General features: G+C 47.1%; 2 protein-coding genes across 5 annotated transcripts in view; both read left to right on the forward strand.

The window, feature by feature from the left end:
* SP1 (Sp1 transcription factor) overlaps nt 1–6,792 on the forward strand; it is a 46,176-nt gene extending 39,384 nt beyond the window's left edge. For both annotated transcript variants that reach the window (XM_055337123.1, XM_055337124.1), the window contains exons 5-6: nt 517–716; nt 1,164–6,792. In XM_055337123.1, coding sequence (XP_055193098.1) covers nt 517–716; nt 1,164–1,477 — 514 coding nt within the window. In that variant the 3' untranslated portion in view covers nt 1,478–6,792. The remainder of the gene's footprint in view (nt 1–516; nt 717–1,163) is intronic.
* Nucleotides 6,793–12,480: 5,688 nt separating this feature from the next.
* On the forward strand, nt 12,481–19,089 carry AMHR2 (anti-Mullerian hormone receptor type 2). 3 transcript variants are annotated; one of them, XM_055337134.1, is made up of 11 exons: nt 12,481–12,682; nt 12,982–13,164; nt 13,400–13,591; nt 13,854–13,931; nt 14,117–14,253; nt 14,362–14,592; nt 16,140–16,254; nt 16,397–16,569; nt 16,771–16,918; nt 17,089–17,225; nt 18,114–19,089. In XM_055337134.1, exons 1-11 carry the CDS (start codon nt 12,610–12,612, stop codon nt 18,321–18,323), a joined length of 1,677 nt encoding a protein of 558 aa, XP_055193109.1. In that variant the 5' UTR covers nt 12,481–12,609; the 3' UTR covers nt 18,324–19,089. The 3 variants fall into 3 exon arrangements, with proteins under 3 accessions (XP_055193109.1, XP_055193110.1, XP_055193111.1); XM_055337135.1 differs by lacking the exon at nt 18,114–19,089 and having other exon boundaries at nt 17,093–17,369; XM_055337136.1 differs by lacking the exons at nt 16,771–16,918; nt 17,089–17,225.
* The last annotated feature ends 1,971 nt before the right edge of the window (nt 19,090–21,060 follow it).

The following is a 21,060-nucleotide window of genomic DNA, read 5'->3' on the forward strand; positions in this document are numbered from 1 at the left end:
CCACCCAGGCACCCCTAAAGATTGATATTTTGGTAGTAAAGAGAAGCCTGCCCTCCCTCCTTCCCTCTCTCCCTCCACCCCCAACATGGGGCTTGAACTCATGACAGCAGGATTAAGAGTTGCATGCTCTATTGACTGAGCCCACCAGGTGCCCCAAGAGAAGTGTTTGTTTGTTTGTTTGTTTTTTAATCTAAGACTAAGGACTTAGATTTGGGATTTTTTTAAAATTTTTATATATTTATGATAGTCACAGAGAGAGAGAGGCAGAGACACAGGCAGAAGCAGGCTCCACGCACCGGGAGCCCGACGTGGGACTCGATCCCGGGTCCCCAGGATCGCGCCCTGGGCCAAAGGCAGGCGCCAAACCGCTGCGCCACCCAGGGATCCCTGTTTGTTTGTTTTTAAATAGAAATTTGGGTTAGTTTTGAGTGGGTCAGGTAATAAATGTTAACATTTTGGGGTTCTTTAATTCTTGTCTCTAGAATGCATTATGAATAGTTGTACTCTTATTTTCAGAGGCTCTGGGGATCCCGGCAAAAAGAAACAGCACATTTGCCACATCCAAGGGTGTGGCAAAGTATATGGCAAGACCTCACACCTACGGGCACACTTGCGTTGGCATACAGGCGAGAGGCCATTCATGTGTACCTGGTCATACTGTGGGAAACGCTTTACACGTTCGGATGAACTACAAAGACACAAACGCACACATACAGGTGAGAAGGAGCCCCAGGAGAAAAGAAATAGTAATAGCATAAAAAGACACAAAATATATCTATGAAATAATTAAATTTCTGAGCAAATTAAGTTTGAAAGTAAATATATGGAACATAAATGATTCGAATTGGAGTTTATCTGGAAAACCTTTCAGAAGGAAGGAGCTAGGTGTTCAGTGGGATTTTAAAGGAGTACCATGGCCCCATTATTCTTCTCGGTCCTACCTTACTTTTCTACTGTAGTCCTTCCTTTCTAGTACTCTTTGACCTTTACCTATTTTTCTGCCCCCACTCTCTCAAAAAGAAAAAGATACCAGATTTTTCTTGTTTTTATTACCTTCTAAGACTAATATTCTGTCCCATATAGTTTGAAAGCAGTAAATTGGACAAGGTAACCCTACTTCCTAAGATGTTCATTTCTTGTCTTCTTTCTCTTCTTTTACCAAGGTGAGAAGAAATTTGCCTGCCCTGAGTGTCCCAAGCGCTTCATGAGGAGTGACCACCTGTCAAAGCATATCAAGACCCACCAGAATAAGAAAGGAGGCCCAGGTGTATCCCTGAGTGTGGGCACTTTGCCCCTGGACAGTGGGGCAGGTTCAGAAGGCAGCGGCACTGCTACCCCTTCAGCCCTTATTACCACCAATATGGTAGCCATGGAGGCCATCTGTCCAGAGGGTATTGCCCGTCTTGCCAACAGTGGCATCAACGTCATGCAGGTGGCAGATCTGCAGTCCATTAATATCAGTGGCAATGGCTTCTGAGATCAGGCACCCAGGGCCAGAGACATATGGGCCATACCCATCAACCCTGGGATACAAGGTAGCATGGGTCCAAGAGACATGTGGGAGAGAGAGCCATGAGGCATTAAAATGCATGGTGGTGGGAAGAATTGGGGGAGGGATACAAGAGATGGGGTCCTGGCACCCATCTATTATCATCAGTACCTCCTGAAGTGAGAAACGTTATTGAAAATTCTGTTGGTGCCACCCTTTATGAGCATTTATTTGACCCCACACAGTTTCTTACACTTCTTTCCCCAGCCTTCCCTTCTTGCATTTCCCTTCTCAGCTCCCCCATGATGGATCCCCCCCTTTCCTAAAGCCATCATGCCTTGATAAATATATATGATCATTGAAATACTTTTTAACAAAAAAAAAAACAGATTCTATATTATATATATATATATATATATATATATAAAAGATATATAGAGATGCATTTGCAGGGGTTGGCTGGGAGGAGGAAGGAGACCATTCTGTGACCAAAAATACCTTGGTCATTTTTTTATATTGCCTTATTTCCCTATGGCTGAGCCTTGTTGTGACACATCAAGCTTTTCTATAGATGTTGTCTTGGCTTCCCACCAGATTAAGCGTTCATATGCTCTGCTTTTAGTTTATATATACATACATAATGTTTTTTCTTAATTTTGTCTTTTTATTTGGGATCAGCTTCTTGTACTCTTTTCTTGACTCAACCTTTCTGTCTCCCTTTCTCTCACCTGATCACTTCATGTTTTGGTTTTGATAATGATCCCTGGATGAGGCACTTCTGTCAATCTTTTAAGGTCCTTGGTCCTAGCAGCAGAGTGGAGAGAGCCTTGAAGCCCAGGCTGATGCTTGAGTTAGCTGTGGAGAGAGTGTTCAAAATACTACTGACGCAGGCACCCTCTTGGCGCTGGAGAGTCCAAGGCACCTCTCCTCATTAGCTGCTCTAAGCATCAAGAGTCAGAAGTCTTTCTATGGAATTGTACAAAAGACCCTTTAAAGGTTATATAATCTGGGATCAGTTTGTATAAATTGTCAAAAATGGTCAAGTAAAAGCTAGGGGCTTTCAATAGGAAAATGATGTGCTCAGAAGTGGAAGTGACTCAGAGTAGTCCAGTTCAGGAGTTAGTAGAGTATTTGGACATTTGTACAGCTGTCTTCCAAAGTAGCTCTGAGCTTTGGTGTATGGGTTTCTGAGGTCACATTCTGAAAGGAAATGCACTTCCTCTTTTGAACATCCCCAGTAGTTTCTTTCTCATGTTGTTAAGGAGCATCAGCCAATGAATCTGTTCGGGTTTCCATTCCGCAGAACTCCAGAGCATGTACTAATGGCAAGGCAGAGGTTCTTTGATCTTTTCCCTTAACTCTTCCTTGGGTGGTTCCTGAGGGAAAAGGAAGCACACGATCATGGGAGTGATAGCCCAGAACAAAAAGAAATCTTGTCTTACCACTGTGGTTTATAGGAGAGATCGGGAGACACCATCCTGCTTTCTCCATGGCCTGATTCCTGAAGAGACTGATCCAAAAATTATAGCGGCAGGGAACTCTTAGTGCATTTGGCACTGAGATTTAAATGCAACCAGAGTTGTCCTCAAGGCCCAGCCATTAAAACGTTGTCTCTCTTGACCTTCTGGTATCTTGTCAGAGAGCTTTTCACTGTGAGGAAGTGTGGAAATGGCTGTGTGTATGTGTGTAACCTGTTAGGTTGGGGATAGGTTTTCTGTTAGCCTATACTAAAAAGAGACCTGCAATAAAAAATTGCCCTGATCTGATAGAAAATGAAGTGTTTGTGTATGACTGTGTGGGAGTGTGTGTTTGTGCCTGTATATATCTACACACAGATGAGAAATTATATTTGAAATTGTTGGAAAATAAATCAAATTCAGCTCAAAATGCCTTTCAGGCCCATTACCTAGAAATCTGTCTTTAAACCTGGGTATGTTCCTGAGGTCATTTCTTTGCTTATGCTAAATTAGTTACAATTAATGATGGGGGATATTCTACTGCACTTTTGAAGAAGAAACTATTTTTGTTTGAAAGTGAAACCAACATCCAGAACTATACCAGAGTCCTAGTTTCTTTCATAAGTCTTTTTACCTTGACTACAAAGAGATGATGCTATGATTCTACTATATATTTTATATCAAATCTATCCAAATTAGGGTCTGGGTAAGTTTGTGTTGTTGTTTAACCTGAAATACAATAACTGTTAATATTCTAAACAGTAGTTCGCTCCATTTGGTCCTTTCTCTGCTGACTTTAACACACTCAGGAACTATTTTGAGGAACTTTCCCCAGTTCAAATTAATATTGAAGTAAAAATCATCCACGCCCAGCCACCTATCACACACCCTTTATTCCCACTGAAAGGCAGAACTCAGAACCTGTTATTTTATGTCTGTAATCATGTACATGTAGGCATCTTTTGGAAGAAAGGGGCAGGATAACTCACCATAGTGTGTAGTATTTTGCTAGAGAGTTTCAAGGAATGGAATCTTCCCCAGTATGAAATTATTTGATATAAACCAGCTTAATGATGCTGAGGACTACAGGTGTTTGGAAGGTTATCTCATGATGATTTTGTCTAGGTTGGAATGCTGGTTTACCCTCGACCCTTCATTAACATTGCTATAAGTGAATTCATAATCCGTTCTTTCCACTTACCCTCTTTCCTTATCACCAAGGAAGCTCCAGATCCAGTATCTTGTTTGGCCCCCAAACTGAAGCAGCTTCTGCTTTTGTCTCCCAGCAGCAGTGAGCCGCTCAGTCTTTTCCACAGGGAGTTAGGAGCCTACATTCCTTGAGTCATGAGCTTATGGCTGAAAATCCCTTTCCCTGAACATTTTGGCCAGCAGAAATTAATGTAACTGACAGGCATATTGATTCTAACATTTTTTTCATGAGTTGCTTTTTTATTTAAATTTTTTAAATGACCAAACCTGTGGGGCAGGGGATGCCCAGAGGAGTGGTAATATTAAAGCACTCATTCCCTTGCCCTTTCAGGTTGCCTATTCACATTCATCTGCGTGCCATTTGACTGTCTCACTTTTAACCCAGAGCAGTAACAACCCACACCATTTTCCTTCAGGGACCTCCCAGCTGGCACCCTGTTTGTGGGTGCTATGCAGAATGCAATTTAATGGATATTTCTCAGCCTGATTCAGAATAAATAGAACCCTTGATCCCAGAAAGTATAGACTGAAGTGTGGGGTAAAGATTATGATTGGGGGAGGGTTAGAGACAAAAGCTGTAAATTACTATGGCTGATTGATTTATTTCTACTATATACATATATATATATTTTTTGCTTTTGTATATCCTATATAGGAAACTAAGCATTGTATTTTTTTAACAAATCTGAGAAAGCACTATGAACTGCAGATGTTTGACTTTCAGAATATATTTTGTATTGTTAATATCTTCACAATGTGTGAATACTGGAAGCTGCAGATCTTTGCTAGGACGCAATAAATTTATATACTTTGTGAGGGGTTCTTCTGGGGGTATTAATCAGGCCCCTGTTATGCTTTGGGGGAGCCCTGGTGCTACTCGCTTAGAGTTTTCATTCAATTTTAAGTACCCTGATGCCTTTTGGACCTTGGGATCAAAGCAAACAATTTTTGGAGATCCCGGTACCAAGGAAATGTGGATAGTCTAGCTGCCTCAAGTGAGGGACCCTTAGCATAGCTCTCCTTCCCCCTATTCAAAGCTGGGTAGCCTCTTGGGGTGGGGAAGAGAAATGTGAAATCTCAGAGTTTCATCTCCCTTAGAAGAGAGCCAGTAACTTATATGCAAGGATGAAAGGTGGCAGCAGTAGTTTTGGGGAAAGGGAGGAGGATATGGCACTCCTCCAATCCCGGAAAGCATTGCTTTTGAAACTGCTGATAAAACATGGGCAGGTTATTACTTTTGTTTTGGAGCCTGTGTTCTCTCTGGTGCCTCTCTTGGCTCTCCTCCTGGGGTACAGACCTCTTCTAGGAGGATGAGCAGACCAGCTTTGAGGTTGACCTGTTTCTTTTCTTTGTCTGCCTTCCCTAAACACCAGCCCCCAGGAGGATATTAAGCAGCCTTAAGCTTAAATTCCTACTCCCTCTTCCCAGTTTGGCTCACTTGCCTTAGAGTGAAGGCTAGGAAAGGAAAAAAGGGGGGGGGGGATTCCCTAGCTTCATTCCTCCCCTAGATCTTTCCAGTTTGACTTCCCCAAACCCAGAAAGATTTCCTCTACCACATTCATTTGAGAGAAATGAGTACATTGTCCCCTTTTCCTCTTTCCTTATTGTCAAACAGTCCCAGCCTTCCTTGTCCCTTTTAAGTGAGAAGAGGTGTGGTGATCTGTCCCTCAACTCCCTTCAGTATCAAAAAAAAAAAACAAAAAAAAAAGTGTAATAAATGGGGTTAAACTGCAGGTGGTGAGGACTCCATTGATACCTCTCCTGGGGTGTGTGCTTTCCTCCATCTCACCTTCAGGAATTACACTGTGCCTTCTCCACAGGGGAATGGGCTTTGTCTACCCAGCCCTCCACTTTCCCAGCAACTGCTCTTGAACAGTGTGGACAAGGGCAGGTCTTCACCTTTTTTCTCCCAGTGGCATCCTATAGCCCTCACCTGGAGTCTAGGCACAAAGACTTTGGGGGAAGATGGGGGAAATATGCTGAGATTGACCTGAGGAGACCCTTTTCACACACACCAATGGCAGCTGCCCCAGGGCCTGCTTCCTCTTACCCAGTCTGTCATCCTCTGGGAGGGAGGGGCAGTGCTCCAGTCTCTGGTGCCTAAAACAAGTTTATTTCTCTTTCTCAACACTGGCGATAACCAGTCTCCATACCACTGTTGCCTTTTTAAACCTCTTAATATTCTCATGCTGTGTTTGTTGTTGATTCCAATCCGATTATCACCAGGGCTGTGTGGGGAAATACTTTTAAATGCTCTCTCATCTTTCTTGCTCTTTCCCCCTCACCTGATCTTGTGTATGTATGATGCTAATCTCTTGTCTTTTGGTTTCTTCCTGCTCTTTTGTATCTTCCTTCTTGTCTCTCCCCCTACCCTTTTGTCTCTGGGTGTTTTGGGGGCTTTTTTTTTTTTTTTTGGCCTTTTTGTACAAAGATTAGTTTCAATGTAGTCTGTAGCTCCTTTGTAAACCAATTAAAAAAAAGTTTTTTTAATAAAAAAGCCATGTCTCTGGTGTGTTGACAGGGTGGGAATGGGGAGAATGTGGTTATAACTTCATACACTGTACCCAACAAAGGTTTCCAGGTACACTGTTGTGCTTCCATACACGTTAATCAGTGCAGTTACCCCTACACTTAAGTCCCAGGCAAACAATTTCATGACCAGATCAGTGCGCCATGCCTACGTAGAAATGTGGAGGACCAAAAGGAATGGGGCAGCCCCAACCTTTTTTTTTTTTTTTAATAAGCTTTTTATTTTGGAATACTTTAAAGGAGAGCTGCAAATATAGTGCAAAGAGGATCCCATACACTCCTTACTCAATTTTTTCCATTGTTAATGTACTATTGCGTGTTGTCACATCTCAGAAACTGACACTGGTACATTGCATCAGCTAAACCCCAGGCTTTATGGATTTCACCAATTTTCCCATTGATGTCCTCCTTCCATTCCAGGATGCATTCTGCGCTGCTACATTGCATTTCATTGGTGGGTCTCCCCAGACTTTATCTGATCTGTGACAGTTTCTTAGTCTTTCCTTAGTTCTTGTGACCTTGACAGTCTGGGAGTCTTGGCCAAGTGTCTTGTAGAATATCCCCCAATCTGAATTTGTCTGATGTTTTTCTCATTATTGGACTGAGCTTCCAGGTTTTTGGGAAAAAATACTACACAGGTGAAATGGTGTGAAATGCCTTTCTCATTACATCCTCTCAGGTATATGAAAACCACATGACGTTTCCAGTGCTAATAACCTTCATCACCTGGTTAAGGTAGTGTTTTTCTCCACTGTGTTTCTTTCCCTATTCTTGGGAAACAAGTCAATAAATGTAGCCCACCCCTAATGGAGTTGGTAGGAATCAAGTTTCCCTTTCTAGTGAAAATAGTACCTACAGAGAATATTGGGAATTAAAAAAACAAAAACAAAAAAGAATATTGGGAATTCTGTGAGGAAACTCTCTTCTCCCTCCTTTATTTTATATTAGTACGTACCTCATGTATATTTATTTTATCCTTAGGTTATAATCTAGTACTACATTATTTTCATCGCTCAGATTGTCTCAGCTGTATTGGGAGCTCTTCAGCTAGACTCCTGTGTCTCTTTGATACATCTACATCCTTTTACTTTTTTGAGCACTTTTTAAAGAACTTTGCGACATACAAGATGCTTCAGGCTTATCTTGTATTTTCCCGGTCCCAGCCCTAGAATCAGCCATTTCTCCAAGGAGCCTTAGTTCTTTTTATTGGAGAATGGTATTTAGAAACTAAGGTCTAGCCCCAACATATTTTGCATTCATTTAATACCAGCCTGTGTCTAACATGATCAAGTCAAGATTATGGCCCCATCTGAAACTGAAATTGAAACTATTCTGACAGTCTCCAGTTTCCCATCAGCCTATGACTTCGTTTGCCTTCCCACCTATCCAAGAATCCTTAGTCACTTGTTTATACTGTGGCTACCAGCATTCTGTTATTTTGCTAAACATTCGACTCCTTTATCTGCTTTTCAATCACTCAGCCATGGGTAAACTCACCGTTGGATTTCCTTATGTAGCCACTAGCAACATAACATTTTAACATTTTTTATTGGGGGGGGTATGTTTTGGTTTGGGGGTTGGGTTTTTTGGGGGAATTGTTTTGTTTTCTAGCCATAAAAGGGCCTTTAATGGTTGTACCACTTGTTCATTCAGTAAACCTCTTTGGGCCGTTATTTCCTGGGTACTGAGCTAGGTTGAGGATAAAAAATAAGACAGGTCCTGCCACCAAGTACTTCATAGTCTGGGGAGTGAGAGAGATACCATTAATTGCAGGTTTCCCAATCCTGACCCCATTTTTTAAGCAGATGCTTTACTTCTTATTTCAGGAGAGAATGTAAGCATGAATTTCTTCAAACTTCCCTCTCCTCTCCTTACAAATAGCCATATACTCACCGATACTAGTGTAGCTCTTTATCTTTGCTTGGGAGAGAAAGTTTGCCTTTGCGAGGCCAGCCCTACCACCTGTGCTCTTAACCTCATTTATCTTGTTCTGGTGGTGTTTTCCCCCTTTCATCTTCAGTTTCTCTTGGGTTCCCTTCTGTCATCCTATAAGCATGTTAAAAATCTCTTTCCCCATCCCTTTGCTTCCACTTCAAGCTTCAGATCTAGTTCTTTTCATTTCTAAAGTTGGTAAAAGTAGTTTACACTTAATTTTTCTCTTCTTTTAGTGAAGAAGAGGCTTTTTAGCCTCAGGCCACTTTGTTCAGCACCTATCATTTATGAAACCGTTTCTCCTGGACATCAGCAGTCTGGTTGCCAGGTCCGATGGTCTTTGAGTCATTTGCCTTTTAGACCTGCAACTGTGTGCATCTTAGAGCTCCGTTCCTGTTCCCGTTCCCAGTTGGTTCCGCGTCTGTTCAACTCACTCAGGTCGTGATCCCAGGTCCTGGGATCAGTCCTGCTCAGTGGGGTGTCTGCTTCTCCTTCTCCCTCTGCCCCTCCCCTTTGCTTGTGTTCTTTCTCTCTCTCAAATAAATAAAATCTTCAAACAGTAATAACAACTTTGTTCCCTTGGAGTGTGAGACTGATACTCCTGATTTTTTTTTTTTTTGTCTCCTTCATAGCCACTTTTTCCTTTGTCCCTTAAATGTTGGTGGCCCTGTCTTAAGTCCTTTCCCTTGCTCTACTTTCTACTTCACCCTCCCCCCTTTTTTTTTCTACTTCACCCCCTTAAGCAAGTTGCATCCATTCTTTAGCTATCCCAAATCTTAAGTCCTACCTTTCCTCTCAACCTGGCAGATTGCTTATGGGACATTTTCATCTGGATGTCCCACAGATAACTCAAAATCAACATGTAAGAAGGGGAAATAATCCTTTGTATTCCCCATCTAACTTGACAGTATCACTACCCCTTGATCATTTATACTCAAAACCTCAATCATCTTTTAATTCTCATTTTCAAGTACCAACGTTTACTTGATTACCAATCCTGTCAGTATTACCAATACAACATCACTCAACTTTTTCCCTTTTTATTTCCACTGTCCTGGTACTCACCGTGGCTACTGCTCGGTCTCATAATGGATCTCCTTGCTTCTAGTTTCCCCAAACCTCAGTCATCCATCTTCCAAACTCCTCCCTAAAATCTTTTGCTTTCAGGAAAAGTCTAGTCTTCTTGATACAGACTTGAAAACCTTTCCAGTCTGGTCTAGTCTATCTCTAGGGTGATTTTCTGCTTCATATCTCATACCTCTTTCTCCTGCTCACTCCCCTGCTCCCAACACACACTTTGTGTTCATACCTCTGTGCCTTTATTCTTGATGCTCCCTTTGCCTGTAATCATTACCCTCCTTTTACATATTTTCAGTGTTTTCCTTTGAGACAATTTGTCCTTTTCTCTTTGAAACCCTCTAGGTACTTTTCTATGCCCTGGACAGAATTAACTTATTTGATCTTTCTGCTTATATAGCTCCTTGCTCATACCCCTAGTCTGACCTGTAATTTTCTAGTTGCTTGTTGACATATTTTCCTGCCTTTCTAGACTTATGAGATTCTGGAGGGCAGGAAGCACACATCTATTTGTAGGCCCAGCACCTAGTGAAATTCCTTTTTTTTTTTTTTTTAAGATTTTATTCATGAGAGAGGCAGAAACATAAGCAGAGGGAGAGGCAGGCTCCCCGTGAGTAGCCCGATGAGGGACTCGATCCAGGAACCCCAGGATCAGGACCTGAACCAAATGCAGACAGTCAACCAATGAGCCACCCACGTATCCAGAAATTCCTTTTTTTAAGACTGAGACCTTAGGGTGCCTGGCTGTTTCAGTCGGAAGAGCATGCGACCCTTGATCTCAGGGTCGTGAGTTCAAGCCCCATGTTGGGTGTGAAGATTACTTCAATAAAAAGAAAGGAAGGGAAAAAAGGTTGAGACTTAATATTTTCTGAGTTGAATGAATAAACAACTCACTTTAGCCCTGTAGACAGAGACTCAAAGGTAACTTAGTGGGCCACTGCAGACTTGAATCAGGATCCTGGTGAAGAAGGATCTTTGTGTATGTGGAATCAGACTATTTCTATGCTGGGGTCCTTTCTCAGGACCTTCTTAATCCCCCAACATTCAGGCTGTTACCCCTTGTATCACCACCTCACCTCATAAACCTGGCTAAGATGTTTCTGTCTTTGAAAGGAGTGGTCATCCAAGGCTTTGGGTAAGGAGACTGCCTCCCTGCCTCATCTTCACCTCGCTTCCCTCTGGAGGAGGTAGTCTCCTGAGACACTCCAGACAGAAGAAGCTATTTGACCTTCAACTCCCCACTTGCCCTCCAAACCCCCCCCCACCCCCACCCTGCCGCCAGACTTATCTGATCTGGAAGCTGGTGAAGGAAAATAGCTGTAACTAAGTGCAACATTCCATCTATCTCACTGGCAGAGGCCTGCAGACTCTCCGAAGATCCCAGGGAAGGATGGGCAACTGCCCATCAGCCTCTGGCTCTAGTCATTTCTCTGGCTGCTCCTTCACAACCCTGGAGCTTTTACTCTCTCCTTCCCTCCTGCAGGCCCCCCAGGAGAAAAGGCTCCAGAATTAGAGAGTTCATACTTACACCCTCAGTCCTGGTCTAAGCCAGACCGTTCCCAGGAAAGTTTTCTAGGCAACCATCGGGGGACAGAACGCTAGGAAAACAGGGAACCAGTCAGTCCCCTCTGACTCTGAGTCTCATGGGAGCCAACAGCTCGCAGGTTCGGAAATGATTACCTGTTAATGTAATGCCTTACTCTGGGGAAGAGTGTGGTGCAGTTGGACTCCTGTCTCCTGCTGCAGCACAAGCTATAGGCTTCTTCCGTGCAGCACACCCTGGGCTCTTCCTTCACCCTATACAGTCCCTGAAGCTTAAGAAATACAGGAGGTGGAAGACAGATACTAGTCTTTAGAGGAGGCCCTTTTGCCCCTCCAAGCGCCCTGAGTTTCTCCTATGTCTGCTGACCTCTGGTGGTGGTAGTTTGAACTGTACCCTCCCTCTCCAGTTAGTGGCCTGCTCACAGGTAATGGTGCATATTTTCTCAACAATCTAGATCCAAATATTCAAATACTGTATCAAACGGAAATACTTTTTAATGCTGAATTTTTAAATTTGTTTTCAGGCACCATGGAATAAGATAAAGAACAGAGCCTGGGCTTTGGAATCAGACTTAACTAGGTTCAAATCCGCTGTTTCCTAGCAGAGTGACCTTGGGCAAGTTACCTAAACTCAGCTTTCTTACCTGTGCAGTGAAAACAATAATAACTCAACGGGAGCATGAGATGAGACGATTGTAAAATGCATAACCCTAGCTCTGCCCTAGCACATAGGGGCTCAATAAAAGTTTTTTGTTTGTTTGTTTGTTTGTTTTTAACCTTCTCAGTAATAGTGATTTTTTTGTTTTTCAGTGTATGGCTCAATATGATTTTTTAAATTCTGGTAACATAAAATTTCCCATTAGCCCATTTTCAATGTGACTTTTTTATAACTCTTTTCTGATTCTGGAGTTTGGAAACTGAAGTCAACTTTAGTATTGTCTGTGAAGCCTGTCTGCCCAGAGAGCTGCAGATCTGAGCCCTGAAAAGAAGGGATCTTGGCTTAGTTGACCTCATTCTGGTTTCTGGGCTTACAGCATCCAGCACTTTCCTCCAGGGTCAGCAAAGTGCAGAGGCCTGAGGTTCCATGTCATGGGGTTCTCAGCTGGGCCTCCAAGACCCCTTCCTCCCACTTTGCAGAGAAAAGAGGAGGCAGCTGGCTGCAGAGAAGAGGATATGAGATTGGTTCTCTGCTCCTCCCTCTCCTTGATTTTCCCCACACCCATCCTCTCCCCCACAACAGCCGTCTCCCCCACAGAGACTTGGGAAGAGGGAGGGGGGCGGAGTTGGGGACGGAGGGATCAGAAGACCCACAGCGCCTATATCTGAGGGAAGCTCTGGCCCAGGGCAGCAGTGCTGGTTCATGCTCCCCTCTTCATGCTGCTTGCCTCCTCCAGCATGATGCTGGGGACTCTGGGCCTTTGGGTACTACTTCCCACAGCTGTGCAAGGTAAGTGTCTACAGGGAGGGGCAGGGCCTTTCCAGCTCACCCACTGAGGGAAAGGGGGACTTGAAGCAGCAGCCACCCCTTTGGAAGAATGAGTGGGGTGGGTGAATGAGGGCAAAAGGTAGAGCATGTGTCCCCAGGGTGAGGTCAGGTTCCACACCTCTGCTGATCCTGTTTGCTCACAGCTTTGCCATGCTGGCCCTGGGATATGAAACCTGTTTTGTCTCTCCCTTGGGCTGCTGCTTTTGCCCCTGCATTCATTCCCATCTTGAACCCTCCCCTCTCCCCACCCTGGGCCACAGCACCCCCAAGCAGGCGGACCTGTGTGTTCTTTGAGGCCCCTGGAGTACGGGGAAGCACAAAGACACTGGGGAAGCTGCTAGATGCAGGACCAGGGCCCCCCAGGGTTATCCGCTGCCTCTACAGCCGCTGCTGTTTTGGGATCTGGAACCTGACCCAAGACCAGGCACAGGTGGAGATGCAAGGTGAATGGCAAAGTATACAGCAGGTGATAGCTAGGGTGGGAGACAGGTACATCCTGGGGTGGGGGTGACAGCAGCGGGAGAGGAGGAGAAATGGAATGTGTGGAGGGAAAGAAAAGCCATGTGAGATGGAGGGGATGCCTCTGATAGAGAAGGGGGTTATCCTCTCTGTTCCTAGACCCAGTTATGCTCGCTCGCCCTTTCTCTCCCTTTCTCTCTTCTAATCCCACCGTATCAGGATGCCGAGACAGTGATGAGCCAGACTGTGAGTCCCCCCACTGTGACCTGAACCCCCGAGCCCACCCCAGCCCCGGGTCCACTCTCTTCACCTGCTCCTGTGGCACTGACTTCTGCAATGCCAATTACAGCCGTCTGCCTCCTCCAGGGAACCCTGGGACCCCTGGCTCCCAGGGTCCCCAAGCTATCCCAGGTAGCCATGCAGGGGGCTAGGGCTGGGGGCTGGGGCCCAGGTTAGGATGAGAGGTAGAACCAAGGCTGGTTCTCACCCTACCCCCATCCCAAGTTTTCCTCCTCCTGGCCTTGAGAAGTTGGTTGCCCTAGTGACTGGGAGATAAGGGGCTTGTGACCAAGGTGGGGGTGGGTCCAGAAGCAAGTTCTCTGAGGAAGGGGAGAGGAACAGAGTGGATTTGGGGCAAGGCTCATCCAAGCTGCATTCTTGGCTTAACGTCCAGGCGAGTCCATCTGGATGGCGCTGGTGCTGCTGGGGCTGCTCATCCTGCTTCTGCTGCTGCTCGGCAGCATCGTCTTGGGTACTAATCTACTTCATGCCTCCCTCGTGACCCCAAGTCACTGCCCCAAAGCTCTGACTCCTCTCCAGCTTCCCCTGACCCCGTGGTTCTGAGATCTCTACAGCCTGAGCCCATTGCCTCCACAAAGCCCCTTTCCCAGTCTCCCCGCCTGTGCACCCTGACCCAAGAGCTCCCTTCTGCCCCAGCCCTGCGACAGCGGAAGGCCTGCAGCGTTCAAGGTAGGCCGGAGCCCGAGCCAGAGCCGGAGCAGGAGCCGGAGCCAGACTCAGGCGGGGACTGGAGTGCTGAGCTTCCTGAGCTGCCTGAGCTGTGTTTCTCCCAGGTGCCCAGGGAGGGGGCCGGGTCCTCCAATCCCTCCCAGGGTGTGCTGGGGAGGAAGCCTGGCCCCACGGCTACCTGAGGCTGGCACCCAGCACTGTGTTTCCGCCAGGTAATCTGGGAAGGAGGCCACACGGCCGTGTGGGCTGGGCAGCTGCGAGGCAGACTGGTGGCCATCAAGGCCTTCTCCCTGAGGGCTGTGGCCCAGTTCCAAGCGGAGAGAGCCGTGTACGAACTGCCAGGCCTGCGGCACGACCACATTGTCCGCTTTATCACCGCCAGCAGAGGGGGCCCTGGCTCCCCGCCCTGTGGGCCCCTGCTGGTACTGGAACTGCACCCGAAGGTGAGGACCAAGGGACGTCTGTATGCATTTGCCTGTGTGTGTATGTGGGTGCTGGATGGCCGTGGGGCCCCACTCGTGCTTATTCATCCGCTTCAGATTTCCTCTTCTCTAGAATGTTCAAAATGATTTTGTCTTCTTGGTTTATTAGACAAGCAATACTTGCTAATATTTTTAATTTATGAAATAGAGATAGAGAAGGAGAAATCAAAACTACTCATGTTCCTGGGACGTCTTGGGGGCTCAGTGGCTGAGCATCTGGCTCTGGCTCAGAGGCGTGATCCCGGGGTCCTGGGATAGAGTCCCACATCAGGCTCCCTGCAGGGAACCTGCTTCTCCCTCTGCCTGTGTCTCTATCTCTCTCTCTTTGAGTTTCTCATGAATAAATAAATAGAATCTTAAAAACAAAAACAAACTACTCATATTCCCAACCTTAAGGAAAATCAATGTTAAAAGAAATACGTCCAGGCTTGGCCCTCCAAACTCACTGACACATTCATTCAAGAAGTTTATGAACCACGTACCACACCTCCTGTGCTAAGACAAACAGCCTAGCCCTTGCCTCTGTCGATTGTATAGAGTAGTGCGGGAGACAGAGTGAATCAGGTAAACACAAAGATAAGCATCAGATGTCAAGGGCATAAAGTGCTAAGAGAGGAGGTACTGTGAGATAAGAATAAGATGTGACTCAAGGGGAGGGTCATGAACAGGAAGGATGAAGAGGACAAGGTGGGCAGGGACCAGACCACACCTGGGCTTGTGGGCCTGCTAAGGACTTGGGGACTTTATTAGCCCCGCCATCCTCTCCCTCTGAAATCTTGAATTCTGAGAAGTCCCCTCTTTGACTATGTGTCTCAATGCCCAGCTCAAAAATCTCTGCTTTCTTGGGTTGGTTGGTTTGTTCAACTTCCCCGGCACACTGAAGGTACCCAGTAATGTTTGTTGAGTGAGAGACACTAATCTAATGCTCCTTCCCCTCCCAATTTCCACTTGCTCCCCATCTTTCACTCTCCTACCTGGGGGCTCTCCCATGGGCCGGCTCTTCCCTACAGGCCTGACGCCTCAGGCCAGGTCGCTCACAAGGGGCACCACCACTTAGCTCGCTTTGCCTCTCTTGCTTCTGTTATTGCCTCAAGTCCCAAGTCAGGATGAGGTAGTTACTAGTGAGTGATCCTAGAGTCAGACCACTTGGGTTGAAGCTCTACTTGTTTCTCACCAAGTGACTTGCAAGTTTATTTAGCTTTCTTCCAAGCACCTGGTCTATAAATGAGGCATGACAGGAGTACATTATCTCCTAGGGTTGTTGTGAGGATTACAGGAGGCCTGGCACATAGTAAGCGCTCAGACACTTGAGTTAGGGCTACTGTTTTTCCCATCAGTCTGACAGATGCATGTTCTCACTCCTCCCCTGCCTCTTGTCTCAGCCTGGATGGATCAGTGTGTCGGTCTGTTGGGAGATGCAGGGCGAGGTCTCTAGATTGATCTCTGCACCTTGGGGTGGATCAGCCACCTCCAGGTTGTGTCCTCTTCTTCTCTCTGCTGCTCCCCAGGGCTCCCTGTGCCAGTACTTGACCCAGCACACCAGTGACTGGGGAAGTTCCATGCGGATGGCACTGTCCTTGGCGCAGGGCCTGGCATTTCTCCATGAGGAGCGCTGGCAGGATGGTGGGTGAGCTGGAAGTAGGAAGCTATGGGCATCAAGAGCTACGCTGCTGTGTCTGGTTCTCCCTTAGCTTGAAGGGAAAGAATTGGGTCAAAAGAGAAAGGAAGAAGACCCACGCCCCTTCAACCTTGGCTTCTCCCACAGGCCAATACAAACCAGGTATTGCCCACCGCGATCTGAGCAGTCAGAATGTGCTCGTTCGGGAGGATGGGTCGTGTGCCATTGGAGACCTTGGCCTTGCCTTGGTGCTCCCTGGCCTCACCCAGCCTCCCACCTGGGCCCCTACTCAACCCCGAGGCCCAGCTGCCATCATGGAGGTGAGTACCCTGGATGAGGGTGAGACCCGGGATGATGGTGGTGCTGCTGATGAAGATGTGTCCTTTGCTGTGGCAACAGTGCGGCAGTACCTACGGAGTTTGGGACATTGCTGAGCCTAGTTGGGGGGACGTCGCATGGACCAGTGTTGCAGTGACACTTGCCAGGAAGGTGATTCTTGGCCTCCACACCTTTCTCTCCAGGCTGGCACCCAGAGGTACATGGCGCCGGAGCTCTTGGACAAGACTCTGGACCTACAGGACTGGGGCACGGCCCTCCGACAAGCCGATGTTTACTCTCTGGCTCTGCTCCTATGGGAGATCCTGAGCCGCTGCCCAGATTTGAGGCCTGGTAAGGATGGGTGTGACAGCAGCCCCTCTCTCCCCATGCCCCATACCTCACTCACTCCTTCTATGTCCACCTACCTCCTGCTGCGGGAAGCTCTGCCCTTCTCCCTCTTGGACTTTTCACAAGGAGGCTCCCCAGGACTAGTTGACCTAGCCCTGTGCACCTTTCCCCAGACAGCAGACCACCACCTTTCCAACTGGCCTATGAGGCAGAACTGGGTAGCACCCCCACCACCTGTGAGCTGTGGACCTTGGCCGTAGAGGAGAGAAGGCGCCCCTGTATCCCATCCACCTGGCACTCCTTCACCACAGTAAGAGGCCACCTGCCAGTGGGCTGGGGGCCTGGAGAGTATGGACATGGGCTTCGAGGACTTGTCTACTGGGACCAGCCCAAATGCTCCTATCTCCTCTCATCTGCCACCACTCCCCGTCTCATGTTCGGCTGGAGCTGGACAAACTTGCTCTGTACCTCAACTCATCCTCTTCCACCACAAGTCTCACACCCCATTCCTGAGACAGAGACAGACACCTTCCTCCTGCTCAGACTTGCCTGGTCTGTCTCTCTTCTCTCCACTGTCGGTTAGCCCTATTTCTCAGTCTCCTCCTCCAGGAAGCCTTCCTTGGCCTTGCTTCTGCCCTGAGCTCTGTTCCCATGATGGTTCCTCTCCTGGCACACTGGAACCCACCATTTAATCCAGTAATTCCTCACCCTGTCTCACACATCTGTGTTTCTGCCATGACCCAATAAAAGCCAGTCCTAGGTTTTAAGGGTTAAAAAAAGTGGCCAAACAGTGAAATTTCAGGATCTGTATAATTATTTTCCTAACAGGAAGCCCCTTTCCCTGCTACCTGGCCTGAAATTTCCACTGCAACAAGTGTCTATTGGGTTAAGTATTGTTTAGCTAAGACCCTGGTTGCCTGAAAGGAAGGAGAGTAATTTCCCATCAGTGTGTTAAGTCATTAATCTGAATCAGCTCCTCAGAGGAAAAGGTTGACCCTCTGGAAGACACCCAAAGAACCTGTCTCATAGGGAGCAAGATGCAGAGAGCTGGATTTGGGGGAGTGGGAAGGGAGGGGGGCTCCAGAGAGGATCAGAAGAGGAGTGTTGAAAACAGGGTAGTGGTGGACACCTCTCAACTCTGGGGCTACTCAGGGGGCCACTTCCAGGATTAAGCCTGCTTCCTGGTCATTCTTCCCAGGACCCTGGCAGCCTGAGAGAGCTGCTAGAGGACTGTTGGGATGCAGACCCCGAAGCACGGCTGACAGCTGAGTGTGTTCAGCAGCGCCTGGCCGCCCTGGCCCGTCCTCAAGAGGCCCAGCCTTTCCCAGAGAGCTGCGCCCATGGCTGCCCACCCCTCTGCCCAGAAGACTGTCTCTCAGCTCCTCCCCGCTGCCATTCCCCCTTGTAGGCCTCAGCTGGATGTCTGCTACTTCAGTGTTCAGCTAGGCCCTTGTTCCAGGAATCCTCCTGTACCATCTCTCACCTGTAAACACGCAGTTACGTATAATCTATGTTCGTGCAAACATAAATCTGGTGGTCGGATGCTCGGTGCTCCGCCTCACCACTGCCTGTCCTACCTGCTGAATGCTTGGATCCTTCTGCGCGCATCCTGTACACTGCAGTCCTGACCAGGGAGAAGGGGTGGGTGAGAGATAAAGTCAGCTTGATCTCCACGTCCTTGGGCCTTCCCCGCTTCATGTGATCCAGGGCTCCTCCGGTCTCTCTTCTTTTCCTTCTCTAACACAGGCCTTCATTTGGTGGGATCGCATGGCGGGCGCTAGGAGAAGATGACATCACTGCTTGGCAGGTGCTGAGAGACTCACAGCTCACCTGATTGGGGGCACTGCCTGGGGTACTGGGGGAGTGTCCTGTCTGAGGCTTGAGTGGGAAGGCCTCACAGACCACAGGAAGCTTGGGTTTTCAACCAGCAGTTTTCCAGGCGTGGTGGGGGCAGGAGGCACAGGGTCTTGAGGTGCAGTACAAAGCAGCAAGGAACCTGGGTAGCAGAAGTATCGGGTGTGTGAAGGAGAGAGCGGAGACGTTCTGTGGAAAATCGTAGGCAAGGCCTTGTGAACCCTACTGAGAAGTTCTTCCTTCATTTCTTTTTGTGCCTTCTCTACTGGCTTTTCTTTCCCACCCCAGGCCCCTTTCATACTGGGTGCCCCTCAGGGACATTTCACACTGGGTCCCTGGTTTATAGCTCTAGTTCAATTTCTTTTCTTTCTTTCTTTCTTTCTTTCTTTCTTTCTTTCTTTCTTTCTTTCTTTCTTTCTTTCTTTCTTTTTCTTTTTTAAGTGTTTTTATTTTTATTTTTTTTAGTAATTGCTATACCCAAAGTGGGGCTTAACCTCCTGACCTCAAGATTGAGGACCCCACCCCACCCAGTCCTATGCTCCTCCAGTTGAGCTAGCAAGGCACCCCCACCCCACCCCACCCCACCCAGTTTAGTTTCTGACTGAGTGCTATTGGGCAAGTTACATTCTCTCTCTGGGCCCTCAGGTTTCTCATTTGCTAAATCAGGGGGATGAGGCCTTCTGGTCTAACTCCAGGAGAACAATGGGAAGGCTTTGACTTCACTACAACAGGACTGATTCCTAGTCAGTGAGCACCGAGCCCTGTGTCTTTGAGCAAGTTACCTAACCCTAAGAATCTGTTTTGTCATGTATAAAGTATGGGTAAGAATATCTACGCTGCTTGCAGAGTTGATTCAGGGTAAACAAGAAGGGGTGACAGGTCTTGTGTAGCACCTGGCCTCAGTGGACATTCTTGACATGGGAACAGTTGTGAATGAACATTGAGATGCTCTCTTGTCCTTTTGTATGTTGGTTGCTCCAGCATTAGCATTAGTAAAGTAGAGCCTGTCTACTTTCAAGCCCTAAGACTTCACTTTTCTTCAGAACCCCAATTCTCGGGGATCCCTGGGTGGCTCAGCTGTTTGGTGTCTGCCTTTGGCCCAGGGCGTGATCCTGGAGTCCCGGGATTGAGTCCCGCGTCGGGTTCGCGGCTTGGAGCCTGTTTCTCCCTCCTCCTGTGTCTCTGCCTCTCTCTCTCTCTATCTCTCTGTGTCTATCATAAATAAATAAATAAATAAATAAATAAATAAATAAATAAATAAATAAATCTTAAAAAAAAAAAGAAGCCTAATTCTCTACAAGACATTACCACCTGAAATTAAACACATCAATAGCCAAGCTCCGGAGTCCCCTCACCAACAGGGTTGCCTTCCCCTCTTCCCTGGCTCTCAAGAGCGCCATATTTCTCTCTCTATCTCTTTTAGTAATCTCTACACCCAACATGGGGCTCAAATTCATGACCCTGAGATCAAGAGTCACATGCTCTCCGACTGAGCCAACCAGGCCTACTGCACTAAGTTTCTCTTGGTCCTAGAGGATCCCAACAAGGAAGGTGTTTTGTCTCTTCTGTGACCCCAACTCATCCCACCCATATCTAGTCAATTCTCAACTGGGGTTGCATGGGTAGGGCCTGCTCTGGGCACCAACTATCTTTTTCTCCTCCTAGGCTAGCAGGCCCTAACTATTACAATTGCCTCTTGACCACCTATTTTCTTTCCAATCTTGGTTAAAAACTATGCTCTGAATAACCTTTTTTTTTTTTTGAATAACCTTTAAACGTAACTTTTATTAGGTGTTGCCTCTGCCCAACAGTCTACTTGCCTTTTTCATGACAATCCTGTGAGCATGAGCACCACCACTTACAGAGGAGGAAACCAAGGGCTCAGAGAAGTTTAGAAATGTGTGCAAGGCCTCATAGCTTTAAAAAAAAAGAGTATGGAGGGATCCCTGGGTGGCGCAGCGGTTTGGCGCCTGCCTTTGGCCCAGGGCGCAATCCTGGAGACTCGGGATCGAGTCCCACGTCAGGCTCCCGGTGCATGGAGCCTGCTTCTCCCTCTGCCTATGTCTCTGCCTCTCTCTCTTTCTCTCTCTGTGACTATCATAAATAAATAAAAATTAAAAAAAATTTTAAAAAAAAGAGTAGGGATTCCAGCCACTAAAAATATTTAAAAAACAAAACAAGGACACCTGGGTGGCTCAGTGGTTGAGCATCTGCCTTTGGCTCAGGGCATGATCCCAGGGTCTGGGGATGGAGTCCCACATTGCGCTCCCCATGGGGAGCCTGCTTCTTCC

This window comes from Nyctereutes procyonoides, unplaced genomic scaffold (assembly GCF_905146905.1).
Source record: "Nyctereutes procyonoides isolate TBG_1078 unplaced genomic scaffold, NYPRO_anot_genome, whole genome shotgun sequence".
Taxonomy (NCBI): Eukaryota; Metazoa; Chordata; class Mammalia; order Carnivora; family Canidae; genus Nyctereutes; species Nyctereutes procyonoides.